The sequence below is a fragment of the Cibotium barometz genome, chromosome 40 (genome assembly GCF_041138505.1).
Source record: "Cibotium barometz isolate CiBa-2024 chromosome 40, ASM4113850v1, whole genome shotgun sequence".
In the NCBI taxonomy this organism is placed as follows: domain Eukaryota; kingdom Viridiplantae; phylum Streptophyta; class Polypodiopsida; order Cyatheales; family Cibotiaceae; genus Cibotium; species Cibotium barometz.
The window spans coordinates 21,276,953-21,299,255 of record NC_141085.1 but is presented as its reverse complement, the minus strand read 5'-3'; the positions used below and the strand labels follow the sequence as shown (position 1 = coordinate 21,299,255).

Sequence of the window (22,303 nt, the reverse complement as noted above, 5' to 3'; positions counted from 1 at the left end):
TAAACATCTCTTCTCTACACATGAGAGATGCCTTGTAAAGTGTCGTGTGAACAACACTATAAAATGTTGTATAACTGACCAATGATCAAGATCACTATAAGTTTTTAGGTGCCCAAGTGTAAGGGCCATATATATATAAGTAACTTTTTATCATAATCAAGGAGAATCCCCCTTTGTGCCAATTGAGTCTTGTTTATCTACTTGTTTTTTGTGTGTGGCTCTAGTCTTGTATAAGAGATAGAGAGTGGTGTGCATGATTCTTAATGCGTGTGCCTCTTGTCTATTATGTGAGAGTGAGCAAGAGTGAGAGGTGTGAGAATAGCCACCCTTGTAGATTCTACCCTATGACTAGTCTAGATGGATTAAATTGACCACATCACTTGATTGGGATAATATTAAACTAAACATGAGATAGTAGGTTTTGGTGCAACGTTTAAGCCCACTAAAGGTCATTTGGGTGCCTTTTTGAGCCCCACAACCCAAGGACTAGGTGGTGTTCCCAAGAAGATATTTCTCTATTCTTGAGTCTATCAGCCCACATATACATGCATCCTACTTAGCATGGCTCAAAGTATACATAAGCTATGTCCTAATCATCTAGCCCAGCCATCTATGTCCAACTTTTGAGCATCAAGGCATACTTAACAATGACTACTCCTCCTCACAAAGGGCCCTTAAAAAATAGAGCAACTAGGGTGAAGCATTGATTTCCAATAGATAGACAATATCACTATAAAGATGTGATAACTAACTTGTAAATTTCCATCCATGATTGCTGTAACTTGATGTCATTTATAAATAATATGTAATATTGTGTTGTGATCACTAGCATTGGACTCATGTGTTTGCTTAAGTTTTGTTAGCAATTCTACACATGCACGTAGATTGTCCTTCTATCTATTTTTTGAGATCCCTCTATAGGCTTAAATTTCCTTGTAGTAAGGTTCATTTGGGTATGGGAAATTTTAAAAACAATAAAGTGGAAAGCCTTATTATAACCTTGGTTTTGTACTTGTACCATTGTGGGCTTGGACTTGTAATGGTATAAGGTATGCACTAGCTCCTTGATTAGAACGGCAATATTGATGATGCATTTGACTCTCCTTTTAAGTCCCCCACTTAGTTTTTGGTCTCCCAAATGGTTCTTCTTGGATAGCCTCTTCTTCCAAGATGTGGGGAGTGCTTGTGGTTTTCCTTCTAGCAGAGCTTCGCATTCTTGGACCAAATCTTGGGCTTTTTCAAGCCTGCACATCTCCTCCATAGAACTAGGATATTGCTTTGAACCTTTGAGGACTTGTGGGGCTGGTCACATGAGCTATAGTTTCTACACTCTGAGTAGGTCTAGGAAGAATAATGAAGCATTCTTGGTAGTTTCTTCTCCTACTTTGTATGATGGCATAAATGTCATCGTTTGTCTTGCTCTTTGCCCCCTAGCTTTGGTAAGCCATCTTTGTACAAATGATTATTTCTTCAACCATGGCATAAAGGGATTAAGGGAGATGAACTTAGTGGTAGATTAGTAAGAATTTATGGCATTTTTTCACCCTATGCTAAACTTGGTAGTGATATCATTACAGAATGGCTATTGTGTTATAAGTTTTATTTATGTCCCTTGCCTTTGCTTGGTAGTGATTGCGTTATGATGCTGCTTCCTTGAGAGAGAGAGATAGAGAGAGCTATTAGTCCACTGTTTTATAGGAGCATGCACAAGCAGTGGAGAAATATGGCCCATCATATGATGTGTATGTGGTGTGTGTGTGTGTGTGTGTGAGAGAGAGAGAGAGAGAGAGAGAGAGAGAGAGAGAGAGAGAGAGAGAGAGAGAGAGAGAGAAGACGTTTACCTTTGTAGCTGCATGTATGCAAATGAGGTGCCTTTACAACTGCATGCATGAAACGGAGAGAGAGAGAGAGAGAGAGAGTCATATTAATGTCTTTAAAAGACCCAATGGGTTTATGAGACTAAAAAGTAGTATAATGAACCCATAAGAATACTGAATCATGGAAAAACAAAGAAGAAAAGAAAAGAAAAGAAAACTAGCTTATCTATGCCCTACTAACATGTGAATACGGTATATGTACATTATGGGCTCATGTGTAAGAGATAGCAAATGTATCATCATGGGTAGCTCATTTAGGTTTAATGAGGATAGCAGTAGGGAGACATCATCATCATCATTTATCAAGAATGTCCAAGATGGATGAATGTAGGACCTCGAAGAGGCTCTCAATATCCCCATTGCCTAGGTGGGGGACATCTCTCTCTACTACAACTGTTGGGCTTTGTCTAGGGACTCTCCTAAATGCCATGATGGTACAGTCCCTCTAGTTGTATGTGTCATTTGGTCCTCCTAGAGGGATCCTTGGAATCCAATGTCCCTTCCTGCATCTCACTTGGAAGAACCTTGTGATAGGTGGTTGTGAGGTGTCCAAAACCTAGGCATGGCTCTCTCGCAAAAAGGGAGTGTGGACATCAATGATATTGGATAGTGAGCTAAATCCATCTTGAAAAAGACAATCGGATCTCATAATATGTTGGCCATCTTTAGATGTAGCGCTGCTTTAACCTTCGTAGAGCAAAGCTAAAAAATCCAGTTCTCCTTAGAAATGCCCTTTGCTCACCCCATCTCCTTCAGGGTGGTGAGATGAGACTCGAATCTACCCAATCACCATTTGCATAGCATGTGACAATTGTTGGTGCAGATATCTAGGCCTTTGGGTAAATCCATCTTGTGTGATATACAAGGTAAAACCACATCTTTGGGGGTATCTTTGGAGATGCAAACTACATCTTTGGGGGTATCTTTGGAGATGCAAACCATGTAGTATGAGTATGCAAGCCAAGGAGGTCAAAGTGGATGACATAGTTAACATCCTGAAGGGGAAGGTGGGTGGAGGGTCCATCTAGGTTGTACTAGAAGGGTGGCAAATGGTCCATGTGAAGCCCTTGTTGCGGCGTGAGGAACCATCAAGTGACACTTGCATACCATGCTCTATCATGTCCCTACTTTGCCAGCTATCAAGATGCCTCCATCGCTATCCTTGGGAGCTTGTATCTATCGAGGATGTGGAGGCAATTTATGTTATTGTTTGAAAGAGTGCATCGTATTAATGGTGCTACTCCGAAATCTCCAAGAATGATGGAATGAGGCACTCATTGCTAAACATTGTGTGCATCGTATTAATGGTGCTACTCCTAACTCTCTAAGAATGATGGAATGAGGCACTCATGGATTGCTCCAGATTGTGTGTGACAACATCATAACATGAAGTCCCTTAATCCTCCTCTTTTAGATATGGTCCCCAAAAAGAGGCCCCATACATTGCTGTCGGAATCACTAAGGTGCCGAATAACCATGCCTAGTATTGGGCTCTTGAAGCACTCTCTCTCAAGAAGGGCTTAAAGCTACATATCCTCTCATCAATCTGGCAGAAGCACTATCTCTTAGGAAGGGCTTAAAGCTACATATCCTCTCATCAATCTGGCAGGGCCTACTAAAAGTGGGTCGTGAAAGTCCCAAATATACATAAGGTGTCACTATATGTCAGTGAAAGTAAAACCCCAAATATGACTATACCCCATGTATATGTGTAGTACTCAATACTCTTGCCAAGGAATTAAAAAAAATAAAAATAAAACTTGGGCTCCAAAGGTTTTCCATGGTGCAAAATAGAGGGTCGTGAGAGGCACATTTTGTTATTGCAGTTGGTAAATAAGAATAAGATTTAAGCTCAAAATGACATTTCTTTTCTTATCTTTGCACGTTCGTGTTTCGTCCGATGTACACTTCCTCCCCTGTCATCATCATCATCGCCCAAATCCACAATTGCGTCTGTGGGATTTCTAGGGTCAGGGTTTTCGTTTCGCTCTGAGCGATCCATTCGGAGCGATTCCTAGGGGGTGGCAGTGTATTTTTTTTAGGGTTAGGGTTCTTCGGTGTGATTTTTAGGGTTTGGCAGCAGCAGGCCTCCGAAGATGAGCCTGCCAAAGAAGAAGAACTTCAAGATCGAGCCGTTTAAGCACAAGGTGGAGATCGATCCCAAGTATGCAGAGCGGACATGGAGGATTCTGGACGATGCCATCCACGAAATCTACAACCACAATGCTAGCGGGCTCAGTTTCGAGGAGCTCTACAGGCAAGCTTTTTGCTTTGTTGTAGAATAATGTTTACTCACCATCACTATTTCATCACCACCACCACCACCACCATCATCGTCACCATCATCATCATCATCGCCACCATCACATCACTACCACCACCACCACCACCATCATCACCATCTCATCACCACCTCCATCAGTTCAAGCATGTGGTTCGAAAACACGCCTATGCCTGTGGCAGTCGTCCTGTGGTTCAATGTAGGGTTTACATGAAGGCAGGGTTCTGCTGATCCTAGAGCAGGTTTATTTTGGCCAATAAAGTTTTTGGCAGGCATTAAACAAGTTATTCTGGTGGCAGTTTTCAGAAAAATAGAATATTCAAGTAAAGCACTGTTTAATCAGCTAGTGTTTAGGTATATGATTTGGTTTTAGGGATAGTTAAGCACTGGTCAAGAGATCAATTTGGATGAAAGAGTTTCCTCATATTTTGTGTTCGACTTGAGGGTCAAGGATTATTAGTTTTTTTGACAGGCATAGTTAAGCACTTTCTAAGTTTATTCTTCATGCTTCTAGTTGAACTTAGTAGATGAAGATTAAAGGTCAAATACTAGTTAAGATGCTTGTTTTTCATGTTTTCTGTCCTTCTGGTATAACTAATCATGCATTTGTACACCTATTTTAATCCAGTCTGTTTTCCCAGAGCTAAAGCAGTAGCAACACTAACTGTTTTTCAGGAATGCCTACAACATGGTTCTCCATAAGTATGGTGATAAGCTTTACGCTGGGCTGGTGAAAACCATGACGCAACACCTGAAAGATATGGCAAGGTCTGTCGAGGCTGCACAAGGTGGACTTTTCCTGGAGGAACTGAACAAGAACTGGTTGGAACACAACAAAGCTCTGCAGATGATCAGGGACATTTTGATGTATATGGACAGGACCTATGTCCCCAATTACAACAAGACCCCTGTACATGAGCTTGGCTTGAATTTGTGGAGAGACAATGTGGTGAGGTCCCCTAAGATCAAGGTTCGGCTGCTGGATACCCTTCTGGATCTTGTTCATAGAGAGCGGACCAGTGAGGTTATCAACAGGGGCCTGATGCGCAATATCACTAAGATGCTGATGGATCTTGGTCTCTCTGTATACCAAGAGGATTTTGAGAAACCATTCCTAGAAGCCGCCTCAGGCTTTTACAAACTGGAGTCTCAAGAGTTCATTGAGTGCTGTGACTGTGGTGACTATTTGAAGAAAGCTGAGAGAAGGCTAAATGAAGAGATTGAAAGGGTATCACATTATCTTGACATCAAGTCAGAAGTCAAAATCACTGCTGTTGTTGAGAAAGAGATGATTGCAAGCCATATGAATCGTCTTGTGGAGATGGAAAATTCAGGGCTTGTGTTTATGTTGATAGATGATAGGTATGAAGACCTAGGACGAGTGTACAGTTTATTTCGACGGGTTCCCACAGGATTGCCACTTGTTCGGGATGTTATGACCGCTCACTTGCGTGAGACTGGCAGGCAGCTTGTGACTGATCCAGAGAGGTTGAAGGATCCAGTAGAGTTTGTGCAGTGTCTGTTGGATGAGAAAGACAAATATGATAAAGTCATCACAGCTTCTTTCAATAATGACAAGACTTTTCAAAATGCACTCAATTCTTCTTTTGAGTATTTCATCAATCTCAATGCTAGGTCTCCAGAATTTATCTCATTGTTTGTAGACGACAAGTTGAGAAAAGGCTTGAAGGGGGTTAGTGAGGAAGATGTGGAGAGCATATTGGACAAAGTGATGATGCTGTTTCGATACCTGCAAGAGAAGGATGTTTTTGAGAAATACTACAAGCAGCACCTTGCGAAGCGCCTCTTGTCTGGTAAAAGCGTATCAGATGATGCAGAAAGGAGCCTGATTGTGAAGCTGAAGACGGAGTGTGGCTACCAGTTCACATCCAAGCTGGAAGGCATGTTTACCGACATGAAAACGTCAAAGGACACCATGCAAGGTTTCAATGCAATGTTGTCAACTAATGAGAACAATGACAGTCCTACTCTATCAGTGCAAGTTCTTACTACTGGTTCCTGGCCTACCCAGACAGGCGCTAGTTGCAACCTTCCCACAGAAATTTTGACAGTGTGTGACAAGTTCAAAACATATTATCTTTCCACTCACACAGGCCGGCGACTCACTTGGCAAACCAATATGGGCACAGCTGATCTCAAAGCTACTTTTGGGAAAGGGCAGAGGCATGAGCTGAATGTTTCTACTTACCAAATGTGCATCCTGATGTTTTTCAATTCTGTGGATCGCATGACCTACAGAGAGATTGAACAGGCTACAGATATCCCAGCCCTAGATCTCAAAAGAAGCTTGCAGTCTTTAGCTTGTGTAAAAGGCAAAAATGTTCTTCGGAAGGAGCCAATGAGTAAGGACATAAGTGAAGATGATGTGTTTATTTTCAATGATAAGTTCAGTAGCAAATTTTACAAGGTAAAGATTGGAACTGTTGTTGCTCAAAAGGAGAGTGAACCAGAGAAGCAGGAAACTCGACAGAAGGTTGAAGAAGACAGGAAGCCTCAGATTGAAGCTGCAATTGTAAGGATCATGAAATCTAGACGTGTTCTTGACCACAACAATATTGTCAGTGAGGTGACAAAACAGCTGCAAGCCCGTTTTCTGCCAAACCCATCTGTCATCAAGAAGCGTATAGAGTCTCTTATTGAGCGTGAATTTTTGGAGAGGGATAAGACTGACAGGAAGCTTTATCGCTACCTTGCCTAGTCAAATGGTACTTGTTATTTATTCTGATTTACATGAAAATAACTTCTTTGCTTGTATTGAACTACATCTTTGTAAGAGCAATTTGTTTTATTTAGAGCTAAGTGTCGAATGCCTGTATCAGAGGGTGCAGGACATAACACAAGAAGTTTGCTGAGTTCCAGTAGCACATCAGTCAACCAAGATAACTTGTGCAATAAACCCAGACAAAAGATGCCGGCAGCATGGCATAATTCACGGTTCCTTTAAAAGTGACACAATCAGCACAGCAGCAGAGAGGACCTTATATATTACTGGCAAAGAAAGGTTCAGTTTCCCTTACCTAGCTTTAGGTCCCCTCAATGGGAGTTTGCAGTGAGCTTTGAGCTCTGCCCATTTTGGTTCACTTGTGCTGTCCTGCAGATTGTCCTTGACTCTGAGGAACTGTACCAATTTGTCTTTGGATATGCCTCTTTCTTGGTGTACACAGTGGTGCATGTATTCGATGTAAAAACTGTTTTTTCTGCACGAGGTGGTGATGAATGTGTTCCTGCCACCAACTGGGCCTCTGCTGATGCTGGATTAAAGTAGGAATGCATTGCATGTCCCAAGCGAGGATTTGCTAGAACAGCCTCTAGTACAATGAGACATGCATGAAAGTGTTTTGTTTCTACTCAGTGCATTTCAAAACATGAAGTTTTTGCTTTCTTTTGCATGATTTTGGGGTGATAAACCCTTCTATCTTGGATTTATGACCTCTTGAGTGAGCACAAGACTGCAATGCATAGCTATGCTTGCATCTCTAGATTCAGAGGTTTTACCCAAGGGACAGTTATTGAAATGGTCACTCATCTGCTTGCTTGTGGCCCAGCTTAACCAGGGGCTTTCCTGCCAATTTATTATTCTGTGATTGGACAGTAGCCTGCCTGAGTTTGCTTCATGCTGGGTGGGTAAGGGTTCAAGGTCTATCCTAAGTATTTATATAATGAGGTTTTCTAGTCTGTAATCGATGTCCACTTGATTATATGTGAAAGGCATCTTATATTTTAGGAAAAGTAAAGATCTGTGTGCTGCTTGTACAAGGATACCCATCAGTTGTATAATTTTGATCAATATGCACTTTTGTGCACTTGATTGCATCGTACATAACAGATACATTATAGATGATTGACAAGGTCAAATGTGTGTTTTGCAAGTACAAGTCAGCACACATAGAGGAGGGTATGTTCTAATTTATGTGGAAAACAAAATTCTACCTAAATCTTTCAACTTCTTTGGTGTGTGGAATACAAAATGCTACCTAAATCTTTCAACTTCTTGTGCCTTAACATGGGCCTGCATGTTGTGGAAGTCGTCTGGCTTCTTCTTGTAATCTTCTCAATCTCCAATCTTTCTTCCATACGATCCACATGTTAGTGACTAGGAATTCTGCTGGCATTGTTGTTTCCATTCCATAGGTTAATATGAAAGGTGTCTACTCTATACTATTCGTTGGCTGTAGTTTATGCTCCAAGTCAGGCCTCTTGGCCTCTGTTATTATGGTCAAGATTTTGCATAGGACCTTGTTTGTGATCTTAGCTTGCCTATTGCCTTGCAGTTAATATGGGGTTGATTTACAGTGTACCACATGAACTTGGACACCAACTCCTTCATGACTTTGTTGACAAAATGGGTTTCATGATCATTGAGCAATTCAATAAAACATCAAGCAAAATTATCACATTCTCATAGAGGAATTTGGCAGCTTCAGAGGCATAATCCATCTTTACTTGGCCTCTTCTAGCTGAATGAAGTGATCTTTGGCCGCTCTGATATGTCTAGTTTGTGTGCCTCTTGTAGTTAATTTTACATGCCTCACAGAATCTATTCTCTAGTCAAAAGGTTGTTGAGTAATGGTTGGCTTTAGTGGCATTCTATTCTACACTTTTGGATGATTTGCTCTTTGACATACATCACAGGCTTTGCAATATTCCTCTACATCCTGGAATAATGCGGGCTGCCATAGCTGCATCACCTCCCTAGCTGTGATGTCTATGGTGGAATGTCCTACAGCAATGATATCGTGATTGGCCATCAACAATGGCTCCTTACTATCACTTATGGCATATCTTTAAAAGGATTCTATGCTTTTGGTAGTATTGGCAATCCCCTTCCCTAGATCTTCCACATCCTATGATGATTTCTAGAGGATATGGTCTTCTACCTTAAGTTACTTGTTCTTCTCAATTGCATTTGGGATAAGCTCCATGGCTCCATTTCGCAATTGTGACTTTTCCATTTTGAGATGCCTTGTTTATTTCCTCTATCTTCTTTGTAATTTGGTCTCGATGTCGTGTGTCTAGGCTTTCCCATTATCCTTTGTGCTATTTTATCCTCCTCGATTTATTGCACTTGAGAGAGAGTGACTACCACACAGCCTACCTCCTGCTTGGGTCCCTTCGCTTGTGGTGGCTCTATTGTCCACTCCAAATATGTAAAGGTAGATGGTCTTGGGGATTGTGCAGATGTTTCCAAAGAGGATGCTCTTAGGGGACAATCTATCTAGACATAGTCTGCTCTATAATCCCTACACAATAGTTGAAATTGCTACTCTACAAATTTATTTAGGGATTTGGTAACTCCATGATTGTCTCATTTCCCAAGGCACTCCATTGGCTTTTTAAGGGCATATTGAGTTGTTGCATACATGGGAGTGCGGTTGCCTCTTTTGACCTCTATGTAATAAAAGACAATGTTGTCTTGATCCTAATCATCATACTTATCATTATCTAACTCCCCTAATATGTTGACTATTGGAGTTGTGTTCTGCTTTTGAAAAAAAAAAAGGTGGTAGTATAGGTGTCCTTGCTAGGTCGGCATTCTTGTCCCTTAGATAAGATGCACTAGCCCTTGGCAAGGGCTCCTGAAATTGCACTTGGGGTGACTATGGCCCTCGGTATGGAACCATGGGCCTCATGAATAGAGTATTAGGTTTGGTGGCAAGGATACTCATTAGTTGTGTGATTGGCATTTCATATTGAACACCAAATGCAATCACGTTGTTGAGCTTGCAACTTGAGGGAAGTTTGTCCAATTACCTTGAATTATTCTTGCATCATTGTCACCAACGCCTTTGCCATTTTCACCACTGCATCTTCATCTTGAGAGTTTTCATCCTTCCATTGGACTTTGATATTGAAGAAGACTTTTCATCAGTGTGTCCTTTTCCTCATAGTCGAGCTTGTCCTCCACTATAACCGCATTTTTAAAAGAGATAATTGAGTGTGGCCAAAGCTTCCACTTCTTTCTCCTTTGGACTTCTCTTAGTATTTTGGTGTTGATGCCTGTTATGAATTTCTTTATGGCCATTGTCCCTTGGTCTCTCATCATTCAAGCACATGGCAATGAGATCATGAACCTTGGTGATGTAGTGTCGCAGCCTAGCTTTCTTCTCCTCCACTTCAAGAAGTTAGGGAATTTGCTAGTTCAGAAGTCATGAGAGTTGAAACCTGCTGATGAATGCTACTCTTGGTTATGGCTACTCGATCTACATACCAATCTGCTATTGCACCTAGGTGATACATTTAAAAAGCTTGTTACATTAATTCCTCTTCTCCCTTTTGATGAGAATTGAACTTATTAACTACCATAGTGCAAGTGGTCTCAAATTGTTTAGTGTTGCAATTTGATCCACGTCCAAACTCAAACTTGGTGGTTGTTGATAACCTCCTTTTTAGAGAAGTACTCCAAGATGAACTTTTTGATAGTGGTTAAGGCCCATCATTTTGTCTCTCTTTACCTTGTAAGGTAAACAGAGAGAACCTCCTTTTTAGAGAAGTACTTCAAGATGAACTTTTTCATACACAAGGTAAAGAGAGATAACCTCCTTTTTAGAGTACTCCAAGATGAACTTTTTGATAGTGGTTAAGGCCCATCATTTTGTCTCTCTTTACCTTGTGAGGAAATTTGGAATATGCTTTGAGAAAAGTAAGACTTCAAACCTTAACCTTACCCATAATGTGGCAATAAATTTTGAAGCCCTTCTTTGTAAATTAAGTGTCTTCTTTTGGAACTAAGTGATACTATTCCCCATTTAACATTTTTTTCCTACATAAATGCTCATGATCTTATATGGTTTATTGGATGTGTGAGAAAAAAAGTGTAACTCCTTGATTCACTTGTGAGCCTAGCTAGTAATCTTGAAGAGAAAAGAGTGAAAGAAATGTGGAAAGGATGACCGTGAAGCTCCTCAAGAAGTTTCTTGGGTCCTCAAGGAGCCCCTTGGGGGACTCCTTAGCATGGACCACTTATGAAGGTCCTTAAGAGACTCAAAAGTATGTTCTGACACCTATTTATTTTAATTTTTTGGAATCAAGTTTCTTTTACTCTACTCTTTCTAGCAAGAATCCATCTCCAAGGAAATGCTTCGTAGTGCATAATCCCTTCCCATATGCAGCTCAATGAGAGATTTCCCTCCCATTTGGACTCGTACTTGTAAGTACATAATCTCACCATTGATCTCCATTGATCATTTCACCTTCTCAATCACCATAAAAACCTTTCATTGCCTTAGTGAAACTTTTTACTACACTTAAGCTAATCTCTTACAACTCACTACTTCCCATTCCCATGTTCCACACATAACATGAACCTTCGATTTCAAGTAAGAGCTCAATGACAGCTAGGGAACTCCCAAGCACAATGGAACATGCAAATCAATGAAAATAATAGAGAGTATCAAGAATCAATTAAAAGGGAGATGAGCTCTTAAAGTAAACTCAGGCAAATGTTTTCAGCCTATAACACATTTATCTCATCCTTATCCTATCTTGATCTCTACTCTATAATCATGTACAAACATGGTGATATTTCCCATCAAGCTCTTGCAATTACACAAACTTCTTCAAAGTTAAACTACTAACACCTTACTCCTCCCTCTTGAGATAGAGAGCCTTCCTTGCAAGGTATGTGGGATGCAAGGGCTAGTAGAGGAGATACTCAAACCTTAAAATTTACCTTTGGATACCATGAGAAGCAAGTTGTAAAGTGCAAAAACACATAAGGCAAGCTATTTGGCTCTTTGGAAAACACAAATTGATTTACTTTTTTGGGAGGGGTGGGGGAGGGAGGTATATTCACACCTAATGATACCTACCGTAAAAGACCCAAATTTTGACTCTTTGTTGATGAAGAATTTCTTTTCTCACAAATGTTTGGCTAGTTGGGGAAGTGAAGTTGGCTCCAAATATTGTTACTACACATCATGGATTAGTCTTAACCATAAGCATCTTATTCATGGAAAAAGGCCTCTCCTATGTGATAAAACACGTGCCACATTACACTATCTAGGTAATTGCACATAAAAAGTGGATCTAAGTCATAAAAGAAATACATGTGAGTTTGGGAAACAAAGCAACAGACTCACTTGTTGTGCTGCTATGCATACATGATTGTCTTGTTCATGGATGTCATTAGATTAATACCAAGGGAGAGACCATTAACTTTTCCACTTCATTAGAGAGATAGATCAACACCTAGTAAGGGAAAGACCATCAACTTTTCCACTTCATTAGAGAGAGAGTCACCCAAAGTAACTCTCTAAATTTAGTCTATGCACTTACTTAGTAGTTTGCTCTCAAAATGTTTTTTTGGTATCCACATCTTTTTTTGTATGCAGTTTTCAACCTCATCAAATGGCAAAACTCTATGCGTGTGTGTGTGAAGCCAAAACTTATAAGCATAATGAGACTCAATATTTATATATGAAACTATGCAAATACAACACCAATTATGACATTGATCTCATAACAAAAGACAAGATTGCTCAAATTAATGAATTCAGTAGGCAGACCATCAAATTTGACCTTGGCTCATCTAACGAAAACAAATGGTTAGGATATTAGGTATACAAGCTTCAAAGAGCATCCCAAACATCATCCTTGTCAAGGTAATTTTGTTACCTTCCCCCATCCCATAGCATGCGATCCTCAGCATTGCCCGTGCTCTATTCGCCCATTTCCTGTACTCGGAATACCACATTGAATATCGGTGCTCACCTGCTGGGCGCCTCCACATTGCTAGAATGCCCTTTCACCCTTAATGTGAGAGAGAGTGTGTGTGTGTGAGTGAGAGGGATGACCCATTGCATACCCTTGGTGTCCCAACATCATATGCAGTATATAACTTAGAAGTCAAGTTAAATTTGACTTTTGGGTACATCAGTGCTCTTAGTTGATCCTTGGTGAGTGTGTGGGTGTGTGTGTGTGTGTGTGTGTGTGTGTGAGAGAGTGAGAGAGAGAGAGAGAGAGAGAGAGATTGAATGCCATGGCAACTTGATTCAGGATCACAGCTCCCGCTTTTGTTGGTACCACCTCCTACTTGTCCAACGAATGTTGCCTTTGGCATGCTCGTGCTAGATCACAGCTCCTCCTTACATATGCAAGCCTCTGACATGGGCATGCATAATGCCACTTACAAAGTGGGCTTGGACGATGGAATCGAGAATTAAAGTCCCAAATGGCATGTGTGCTTTGTCCTCTTGGTGTGTGTGAGATGGAACAACATGCTTGCTTGGAATGCTCAGCTTATGCCACTATGTGCACACATTTTTCCCATTTGTTTGAGAGAGATCAATCACACCATTCACACTTTTTCCTCACACAAAACGGAGAGAGCATTGCTCTCTCCACCCTCATTATCGAGGTACTCCAGCATCGAGAGACACTTACTCCAATCTTTGTTTGCATGGCATGCCTCTATTTAAGTACTATAGGCCGTGTCCAGCCTCTGTCACCTCTCTCTGTTCTCTTCTCTCTTCTGATAGAGTACACAATCTAAGTCACAGAAGCATGTACATGTTTTGGTGGAAGTGTAGATGATATCATTTTCTTGCATACCTTCAATGCCTTGTAGAGAAAGGGGTTTGAGCATGAATTTAAGAAGAACAAGGTTATAGCAATCTGCACAAGATAGTTGAAGTTTGGAGAGAGACACATTTATATATGGTAGCCAAGCAATGGGCATAGTGAACCAATATACAAACTTAGGTATGGTATTTGCATGCCAAAGTTCCATGTAAACGCAACAATGCAGGCTAGACTCAATAGGGTTGCAACTGCCCGTACTCCGTACATGTGAAAGCGATGATGATGCAAGGTACATGGACTAAAAAGCATAACAACCTTCATACTAAGACATTCTACTATTGATTTTTCAGCTGCCACACTACTTTATAATTTGCTCAAAATGTTCCTAGCCTACATTGTCATTGGTTTACCTCAGGGTAGTGAATCCCCTTCACATGTATCTCTATTGCACCGCTATGTGTTCGTACATGCACTTTTATCAATTAGGAGTGTGTGTTTATTTTTTTCTATTATTTGTGGTCATCTTCTCCAAATGTGCATGCTTGAGGGCTACGGAAGCTGGCATGTTTGCATGGGCTTGCATGGAGTGCTTTGAGAGCTGACGTTTCTCACAGCCAAACTATAGAGACACATTAATAAGGAGACACAAGGACACCAACCACAGCACACCCCAAGAGCTGACGTTTCTCACAGCCAAACTATAGAGACACATTAATAAGGAGACACAAGGACACCAACCACAGCACACCCCAAGAGACTTTTGCCCCGAGGAGCCCCTACCATGACCTCGAAACATTAACTTGCTTCTACATATCCACAAACTTGTCTCAAGACTTCTCATAGACACAACATCCCACATCATACCCATAATTCTTGGAACCACATCCACTACTGACGAGATCCCAGAGTCCAGAGAGGAATCCTGTGCATTTCTCTGTGATCTTGAAAAGGGTACTGAATGCTACTTTTACATTACTTTTACATGCTGGCGTCTCATACCTGCCTACCTAGAGGTTTATGTTCTTAGAAAGCATGTTGAGATGTGAATGCTACACTAGCAATCAATATCATACGTGATCTTTGATAAGTCATCAGTGCATAATAAAGATGGCTCCTTCATTACCCCATGGTTCCAGAATGGCCATTTCAGCCTTACAATTAGAAGAAAGTTTTCAAAAAGAAAAGCTGGAGCTGCATCACTTTGGGTTGAGGTCAAGCATCTGATGCTCGCTTCTTGATAAGGCAAAGAGGTAACACAATCACACTAACTGTGTATGAATTAGGAGGAAGACTATGAGCTTATGAGCATTGATAGGTCTTGCTTGTGAATTTGTATGGTGGCACCGAAAGCAGCATGCACAGAGAACATGTATTGGATTTGCATTCAACCAGCATTAGCAAAATGCAGCAGACATCTCATGTCTGCTGCAACGAGGTCTTTAAAAGGTGCAACATGCATGCATAACTGACATTTTGAATACAAAACTTTGATGCCACTATGATATTGTGGTATTTTAAAATAATGATCGTACTGCTGCAGCATCTTCTTTTCTAACTGTTTGCAATTTTTGAGACATTCTCTCTGCCTGGTTTCTGCTGGCAAGGCTTTCCCGAGCAGAGATACTCCCTCCAAAGAGCTCTCGAGTTCTTGGTGTGGAGTCAAAAGAGAAAAATCCAGATCTAGGTGACCATGATGACCTAGATGACATGGGTGACATAAGGACTGATCTTGGAGAGCAAAATTGGCCCACTTTTGATGTCTGCATATACGACGCTGCCATAGGCCTTCGAGCATTTTGTGTGACAGATGCTGACACTGGCCTCTTCACATCTTTCAAACTGTTAGAGGCTTTTGATGTTGTCGTGAAATTCTCACTTCTAGCAGTGGATATTCTCATCTCCATCTCCGGTACATAGCAAAAATTGGGAAGGCTTTGAGACCTCACAACCCGTCTTTTCTTAGACGGCATTCTTGCAGTCGGTGGTGGTGGCTGAGACCAGTCGTATCCATGAATGTATGACCCATGGCTTACCACATTCCCTTCCCCTGTAAACAAGGTTCCCCCAACTTTCTTTTCCCATGCTTTCTCATCATCACACAGAGGCTTGGTTGGATTTTGCGGTGTTTCTTTGTAATCTTGTGGAAGTGAAAGATACACTCTTGGGGTCTGTTGAGCTTGCAAAGCCTTTTCATCCGGCCAAAATGGCGAACCCAGTTGCAGCGGAAACTTACAACTCTTTGCAGGCAATTCTACACCCAAGGACATACCAAATGGAGGACTTGAATCCAATGACACAAGCTTCTCTGCTTGCTTTGTTTCTACAGTTGGTTGGGTTTCTGGCTTTACATGAGAATTTCGTTCACACCTAACATTCAGGTTCTCCACAAAATTTCCATTTTCCGTTTCTGCACTTTGTGATTTGATAGAATTATCAGAGTCAGTAGATTTTGGATCCTTCTTTGATTTATACCCTGTACCAACTCTTATGCTGCTTTGAGATTTTACACATGCACCAGGCCAAGGTCTATCTACCCATTGATTAAGGCACAACGATATGACATGGGAGTCTAATTTGATTGGATTATAATGCTTCTTCCGCTCCAAGGGAGATAAAGCCTGTAGCAGCTTCTGGTAGTCAACAAATCCTGTTAATTTGGCACTGAGCAGTCTTATTAACGAGAACCTCTATCTCTCTCTCTCTCTCTCTCTCTCTCTCTCTCCAGTTCCTCACCCACCTCTACAACTCCAAGGTCTACACAAAAGTGAACGTGCAACCATAGCCAGCACAGTACTTGGAGCACAAGGCACTAAATATGCTTGGCACTCACCCCTCAAAAATACCATGTGACTTGCAATATCCCGCAAACCCAAGACTCAAGCAAGAGCTTGAGTCTTGAAATTTTTCTCTAGCTTGATCTGATCACAAGAGGGAAGACATCCACTGCCTGAGGCCTCAACAAGGCAGCTCAATGACCTGTTGGTCTAGTGATCTGTCGGGGACCAGTAGCCTCTCGAGGCTGGGCCTCTTGGATTCATAAAGATCATGCCATAACGCAAACAAAGGTACAGTAAATATTATTCAACAGTCACCATTTTGACAATAGCTAGTTTGTTCTACATGCCACTTGCTTGTGAGCTTTTGGGAAGGCAGGTTTCAAAGGCATTCAAGCCAGCATTGAATAACGGAAGATATGTAATACAAAGTTCTTACCATCCATGTCAGTATCAAAAGCAGACGACAATGACTTCAACTCTACAGGATTGAGGTCCACTTGCATTTTAATTAGTGCTGTTCGAACTTCTTCAGTTGTTAGCTTACCTAGAAACAAAAACACCCAGAACAATTCTTAGACTTGAAAAGATACAGAAAGCGGTCAATATATGTATCTCAGATCATCATTACTGTTATGCAGAGCCTTAAAAGAAAGCTCCAACTCCTAGTTGCTGACTGGTTTTACTAATCAACGAAAATGATATGCTGGTTAAGCAATCAAGCACTTTTAGGGGCAAAGCATGCGTTTAGAATAAGGAAGTAATCCAAATTTACAAGGCCAAGTTTAAGGAAGATTAAAGTCGTCAGATTAAATGTTTAGGGGCTCTGTTTGAGTCATATGAATGTCGGAGGGTTTCCAGAACGCCCAAAAACCCTGAAGACACTGGGGGCATGAAATTGACCTCATTAATTGGTCTTATGAGTTTTTGCAAGAGGTAGTGTGAAACCAAACCCTTATTTTATTAGTATTATTGGTGCTAACCCTTGGATTGGTAGCACTTTTTATGCGATCCTCTTATGAAGATTGAAATCCACCACCCTTCAACGTTGGGAATGCAAAACAAAACAAATGCTCCTTGGCTTGGTATTCGCCTTTGCTTGCTTGCACAAAGTTAATTTCTTCTCTGGACTTTTGTTGACTAAAAGCCTTCTTTCAGCATACTTGTTCAAGGCCACCCTTCTTGCCAATACATAGCGACAAACTTTGCTAATGAGTGGTGGTTTCTTTTTGGAATGTGGCCAGAAAAGGCGGGGATTTATCTTTTTACCTTCTATTTTTTTTATCTAGAAGGACTAAGATTACATTATCCAAAGTCGAATTTGATTGGATTTCAAATGAAGATACATTGAGCTTCATACTTTGGTGGAAGGCTAGCTCAAAACAGGTCAGGTCAGGTCAAAAAAGCTGACAGCCAGGTCAAAACAGCCGACAGCCAGCCTGAGATGTCCACGACTGAAAAAGATGCAGTCGGCCAGCAAAAATCTAATTGGCCAGGACAAAATCCAGTCGGCCAGGACAAGTGCAGTCAGCCAGAGCAAGACAACCCCAATGACCAGAAAAATAGGGAGAAATATAGAAAAAATGGGGGAAAAAAAAGGTCTCTTGGGCGGGCACACCCACAACAAAGGCCCTCACTATACAAACAGGAGATGACTGCCAACATCCCCTCTCAGCTCCTCGATGTGGAACCAACCCCAGTGAGCTGGAGTGCTACCGGAGCATAGCCTGAGGTAGAGACTTCGTGAAGAGGTCCGCCGCATTGTCCTCCGTCAAACAATAAACAAGCAAGATGTCACCAGCCAAAATCTTCTCATGAACATATCTCTATGTGCTTGGTCCGGGCATGGAAGACCGGGTTCTGAGCAATAGCTATACAGCTCTGGTTATCGCACTAGATGACTGTGGGTTCCTTCAGTGGAAACCCAATCTCGCCAAGCAAGCTCCGTAGCCACACAACCTCGCAAGGCAGCACCACAAGCAGCCCAATACTCTGCCTTTGTAGACGACAAGGCAATAGTTGGCTGCCTCTTGCTGCTCCATGAAATAGCTCTTGAGCCGAGGGTAAATCTGTAGCCTGATGTAGATCTCCTCGTGTCTAGATCTCCTTCCCAATCTGAGTAACTCCAACCTTGGAGTCTGACTCCATCCGTCGTTCCCTCTCTAGTGTCATAGAAGAGTCCAAGATCCTTCGTACCCTGTAGGTACCGCAAGATCCGCAATCCTGTGTCCCAATGAGTCTTCAAAGGCATCTGCATGAATGAGCTCAACAGCCCCACGGGAAAGCTCAAGTTCAATCTGGTGTTCAGCAACCAAATCAATGAACCAACAAGCTTCCGATACAGAGACGCATCAACCTGCTCACAAGGATCGTTCATTGTAAGTTTGGTGTTCGGGCCCATCAATGAAGTAATAGGCTTGCAGTTCTCCAGCCCAAAGGTCTCCAACAACTCATGAACATACCGCTGCTGAGAAACAAAGAACCCTCTCTGGGTCTGCCAAATCTCCAATCCCAAGAAGAAGTGAAGTAAGCCTTAGTCGGTCATCTCAAACTCCTTTGACAAGGCAGCCTTGCGATGTGCTACACATGACCGCCAGTGAGAATGAGGTCATCCACATAAAGGATAATCAGCGTGACCAAACCACATTCCCGAAAGAATCTGCAACTCATCTCTGAAATCTTGTCCGTAGAACGAAGGAATCAATCTTTTGATTCCAAGCCCTGGGAGCCTACTTAAGACCATACAAGGCCTTCCGCAACCTGTAAACTATCCCCTTTGATCCCGGAACCTCAAAGCCTGGAGGCTGGCCAATATACAGCTCCTCCTACAAGTCACCATTAAGGAACGCAGATTTTACATCCATTTGATATACACGCCACCGCTGAGTAGAGGCAAGGGCAAGAACTGTCTAAATCGTGGTCATTCTTGCTGCTGTCAGTGCAAAGGTATCCTCATAGTCGATGCCAGGTCGCTGAGCATAGCCCTTAGCCACAAGTTTGGCCTTGTGCTTGTCCACCGACCCATCAGATGTATACTTGGTCTTAAAGACCCACTTGACACCAATGACTGACCGTTTTGATGGCCTCGGAACCAACTCCCAAGTTTTATTCTTCTCTATGGCATCCAGTTCCACTTGCATGGCTTTTTCCTCCAAGTATAACTGGGGGTACTCCTGGAAGAACTCCTCGTCGAGCCATACGGCTTCGTGGGTACCTCGATCTCGGAATTTCGTATAGAACTGACGAATCCGTCGACCGGAACCATGCTTCCATCGATGAAGAAGGATCTGCTCAGGCTCAATCACTTCTGCCTCGTCTACCACGTCTGGCTGCTGTTCATCTGAAACATCAAACACTTCTGGACCAACATATAGTTTTAGCCAAGAAACATGGAAAACATCATGCATTGTCGAACTGGCAGGCAACTTTAACTTCATGGAGACATCACTTAACTTTTTGACTATTGGAAAAGGGCCAAAACTACGGAATGAAAGCTTGGGACAATGTTTGCCCACTTGTTTCAATCTTTGTTTCATGATGCACTGAGAGACCCAATCCCCTTCCTTGAAGTGGATATCTCGTCTAAACTTACATGCCTGTCTGTGAATTGAATGATGGCCAGGGTCAAAATTGAGGGCCAAACTGGGTTGAGTACCAAACTTTGCGGAATCGACATACTGATCTTCTAAGTCTTTTCCAGAGATGTTGAGAATGGTAGACTCCTGACTGGTCGGGATGCTGGTCTTTCTACTAAGAACATCTGCTACTGGGTTATGCTGACCAGGGATGTACTTAATCATTCCTCCAACTTGGTGGAAGAGCTGACCCTGTCTAGTGTGCTGAGCACTCCACTGGGCACTTGGCATCGTCAGGAGCCACTTAAGTGCTTGGTGGTCTGTGGTGACTGTGAAAATGTGTCCATAAGGAACATGTTTCAAATGTTTGAGAACTGACTGCTGTTCTAGCTTGCCCTTGAAAGTCTTGGAAAGACAAGAGAGAAACTTGCTAGGAGGTTCTGCTAACTATGGGATACTGGGTAGGAGATCATCCTTAAAAATGTCTCAATGAGAAAGGAGATCTGCTAACTGAGGGACTGAAGATGATGAGACAGCGGTTATTGATGAGATAGAAGCTGTCTGAGCATAAATTAATGCTCCTTCTGCTCCCTTGCATATAGCTCGTCGGGCCTGGAGATGAGAAATCATAGGAACGCCAAGAATGCTCCTATCCCCCCGAATCATGACAGGCTCAAGAAAACCTTTAGAGATGATAAAGGTGTCCTGCCCCCAATTGGGAATAGGCTCATACTGACGGAACCACTGGATTCCTAAGATCATGTCACATCCCAAAAGAGGAGAGACAATGAAATCTCGCTGGAATGAGGCCTTTTGAACTTGAAAAGAAAACTGTTGTGCCTTCTGAGAGATGTGGGTGCGGAGACCAGGTGTAAACCCGTCTACCTCCAAATGATAGAGCACTAAGGTACAGCTCATGTTGGTAGGCAATTGGGGAGAGATGGCGTCCTCAGAACTGTCCATGTCAAAAAGGATTATGAACTGTCGGCCCTTGGCAGAGCCATAAGGTCGGATCAGGCTTTTCTGTGTGGTTGTTGCCTCACCCTCCTACTTAGCATCAAGTACCATGGATGGCACAGAATGCATAGAAGGTAAGATCTGAACCGCATTGGTGGTAGCAGGCAAGTCTGGAGGAGCGGGGGATACTGCGGCAACTGTGGCAGAAGGCTCTTTGGAGGCTTGCTCCGCTTGTCTTTTTGGACAATCCTTCTTACCATGCCCAATGGTATGACAGAAAAAACATCTGTTTTCTGATTGATACTGTCTTTGCTCCTCTGGAGGAAGATAGCCTCCAGTGATGCCTGCTTGAGCCTTTTCCTCAGGGGTCTTCTTAGGCTTGGATTCCTTACCCCCTGGAACTAGAGCTAGGACTGTTGTCTCTCTTAGTGTCTTTAGAAGACGAATTACCCTTCCCCTGTTGGGGTTTGGTACTGGACTGAGATGACTGCTTGGGCTTGCCTCCGTTCATCTTCATTTCTTCATTTTGAGCGAGAGTCAGAGCCCGGTCATATGTACTTGGTTCAAAGTTACGAACTGTGAACCGAATGTTAGAGTCCAATCCACGAATGAATTGCTCCATCTTAGCCTGCTCAGATAACCCTAACTGATGTGCTAAAGTAATAACCTTACCGGAAAACTGAAGCACTGGGGATCCGTTCTGTCTGAGTCCATAGAACTCATCTTTCAGACCGGTCATGTACTGGGGCGAGAGAAATCTGGTCTTCAGGTCATGGACAAAGATGTCCCAGTCAAAGGCTGTGACACCTGTGGCCTGGTCAGTATGAATACTAGACCAATGCTGCCACCAAGTGACTGCCTCACCAGTGAGATGCGGAGCCGCTAAGTGGACTTTGTCTTGTGGGTCTGTGATCCTAGCTAATGGAAAATGAGCATTAAACTGATGAACAAATTGATTAACTGATGAATGATCACACTTACCATCATACTTACTGAAATTTGGTTTACTGCGAATGATGGTGGTTGATGCTGCTGCGGGCTGCTAGCTGGTGACACCTATGACTGGGGAGACTGAGGAGAGCTGCTGATACCTCAAGTGTATGGCCTCATTTTCCTGTTGGTGTTCGAGTAACATACGTTCTCGATCAAGCTCACGTTGGTGTCCCCGAGTGGCGAGTTCAGCTTGACGCCGGTCTTCGTCGATCCTACGTTGGGCTTCCTCATAGTCCCGTCTTTCTTCTTTTTCTCTTCTCCTTCGGGCCTCGTCCTCTCTCCTTTGTTGTTCCATCTGAAAGAAGA

At 42.4% G+C, this 22,303-nt stretch overlaps 2 protein-coding genes across 3 annotated transcripts in view; one reads left to right on the top strand and one right to left on the bottom strand.

Annotated features, from left to right (window-relative positions):
• Positions 1 to 3,696: 3,696 nt before the first annotated feature.
• On the top strand, positions 3,697 to 7,879 carry LOC147615305 (cullin-3A-like). 2 transcript variants are annotated; one of them, XM_086779380.1, is made up of 3 exons: positions 3,697 to 4,134; positions 4,834 to 6,884; positions 6,999 to 7,879. In XM_086779380.1, exons 1-2 carry the CDS (start codon positions 3,974 to 3,976, stop codon positions 6,875 to 6,877), a joined length of 2,205 nt encoding a protein of 734 aa, XP_086635506.1. In that variant the 5' UTR covers positions 3,697 to 3,973; the 3' UTR covers positions 6,878 to 6,884; positions 6,999 to 7,879. The 2 variants fall into 2 exon arrangements, with proteins under 2 accessions (XP_086635506.1, XP_086635505.1); XM_086779379.1 differs by having other exon boundaries at positions 4,834 to 7,338.
• A 7,297-nt stretch (positions 7,880 to 15,176) lies between these two features.
• The window catches only part of LOC147615304 (uncharacterized), a 49,115-nt gene continuing 41,988 nt past the window's right edge, over positions 15,177 to 22,303 (bottom strand). Inside the window, exons 12-13 of the mRNA XM_086778981.1 lie at positions 16,912 to 17,019; positions 15,177 to 16,345 (exon numbers count right to left, since the gene is read on the bottom strand). Coding sequence (XP_086635107.1) covers positions 15,213 to 16,345; positions 16,912 to 17,019 — 1,241 coding nt within the window. The 3' untranslated portion in view covers positions 15,177 to 15,212. The remainder of the gene's footprint in view (positions 16,346 to 16,911; positions 17,020 to 22,303) is intronic.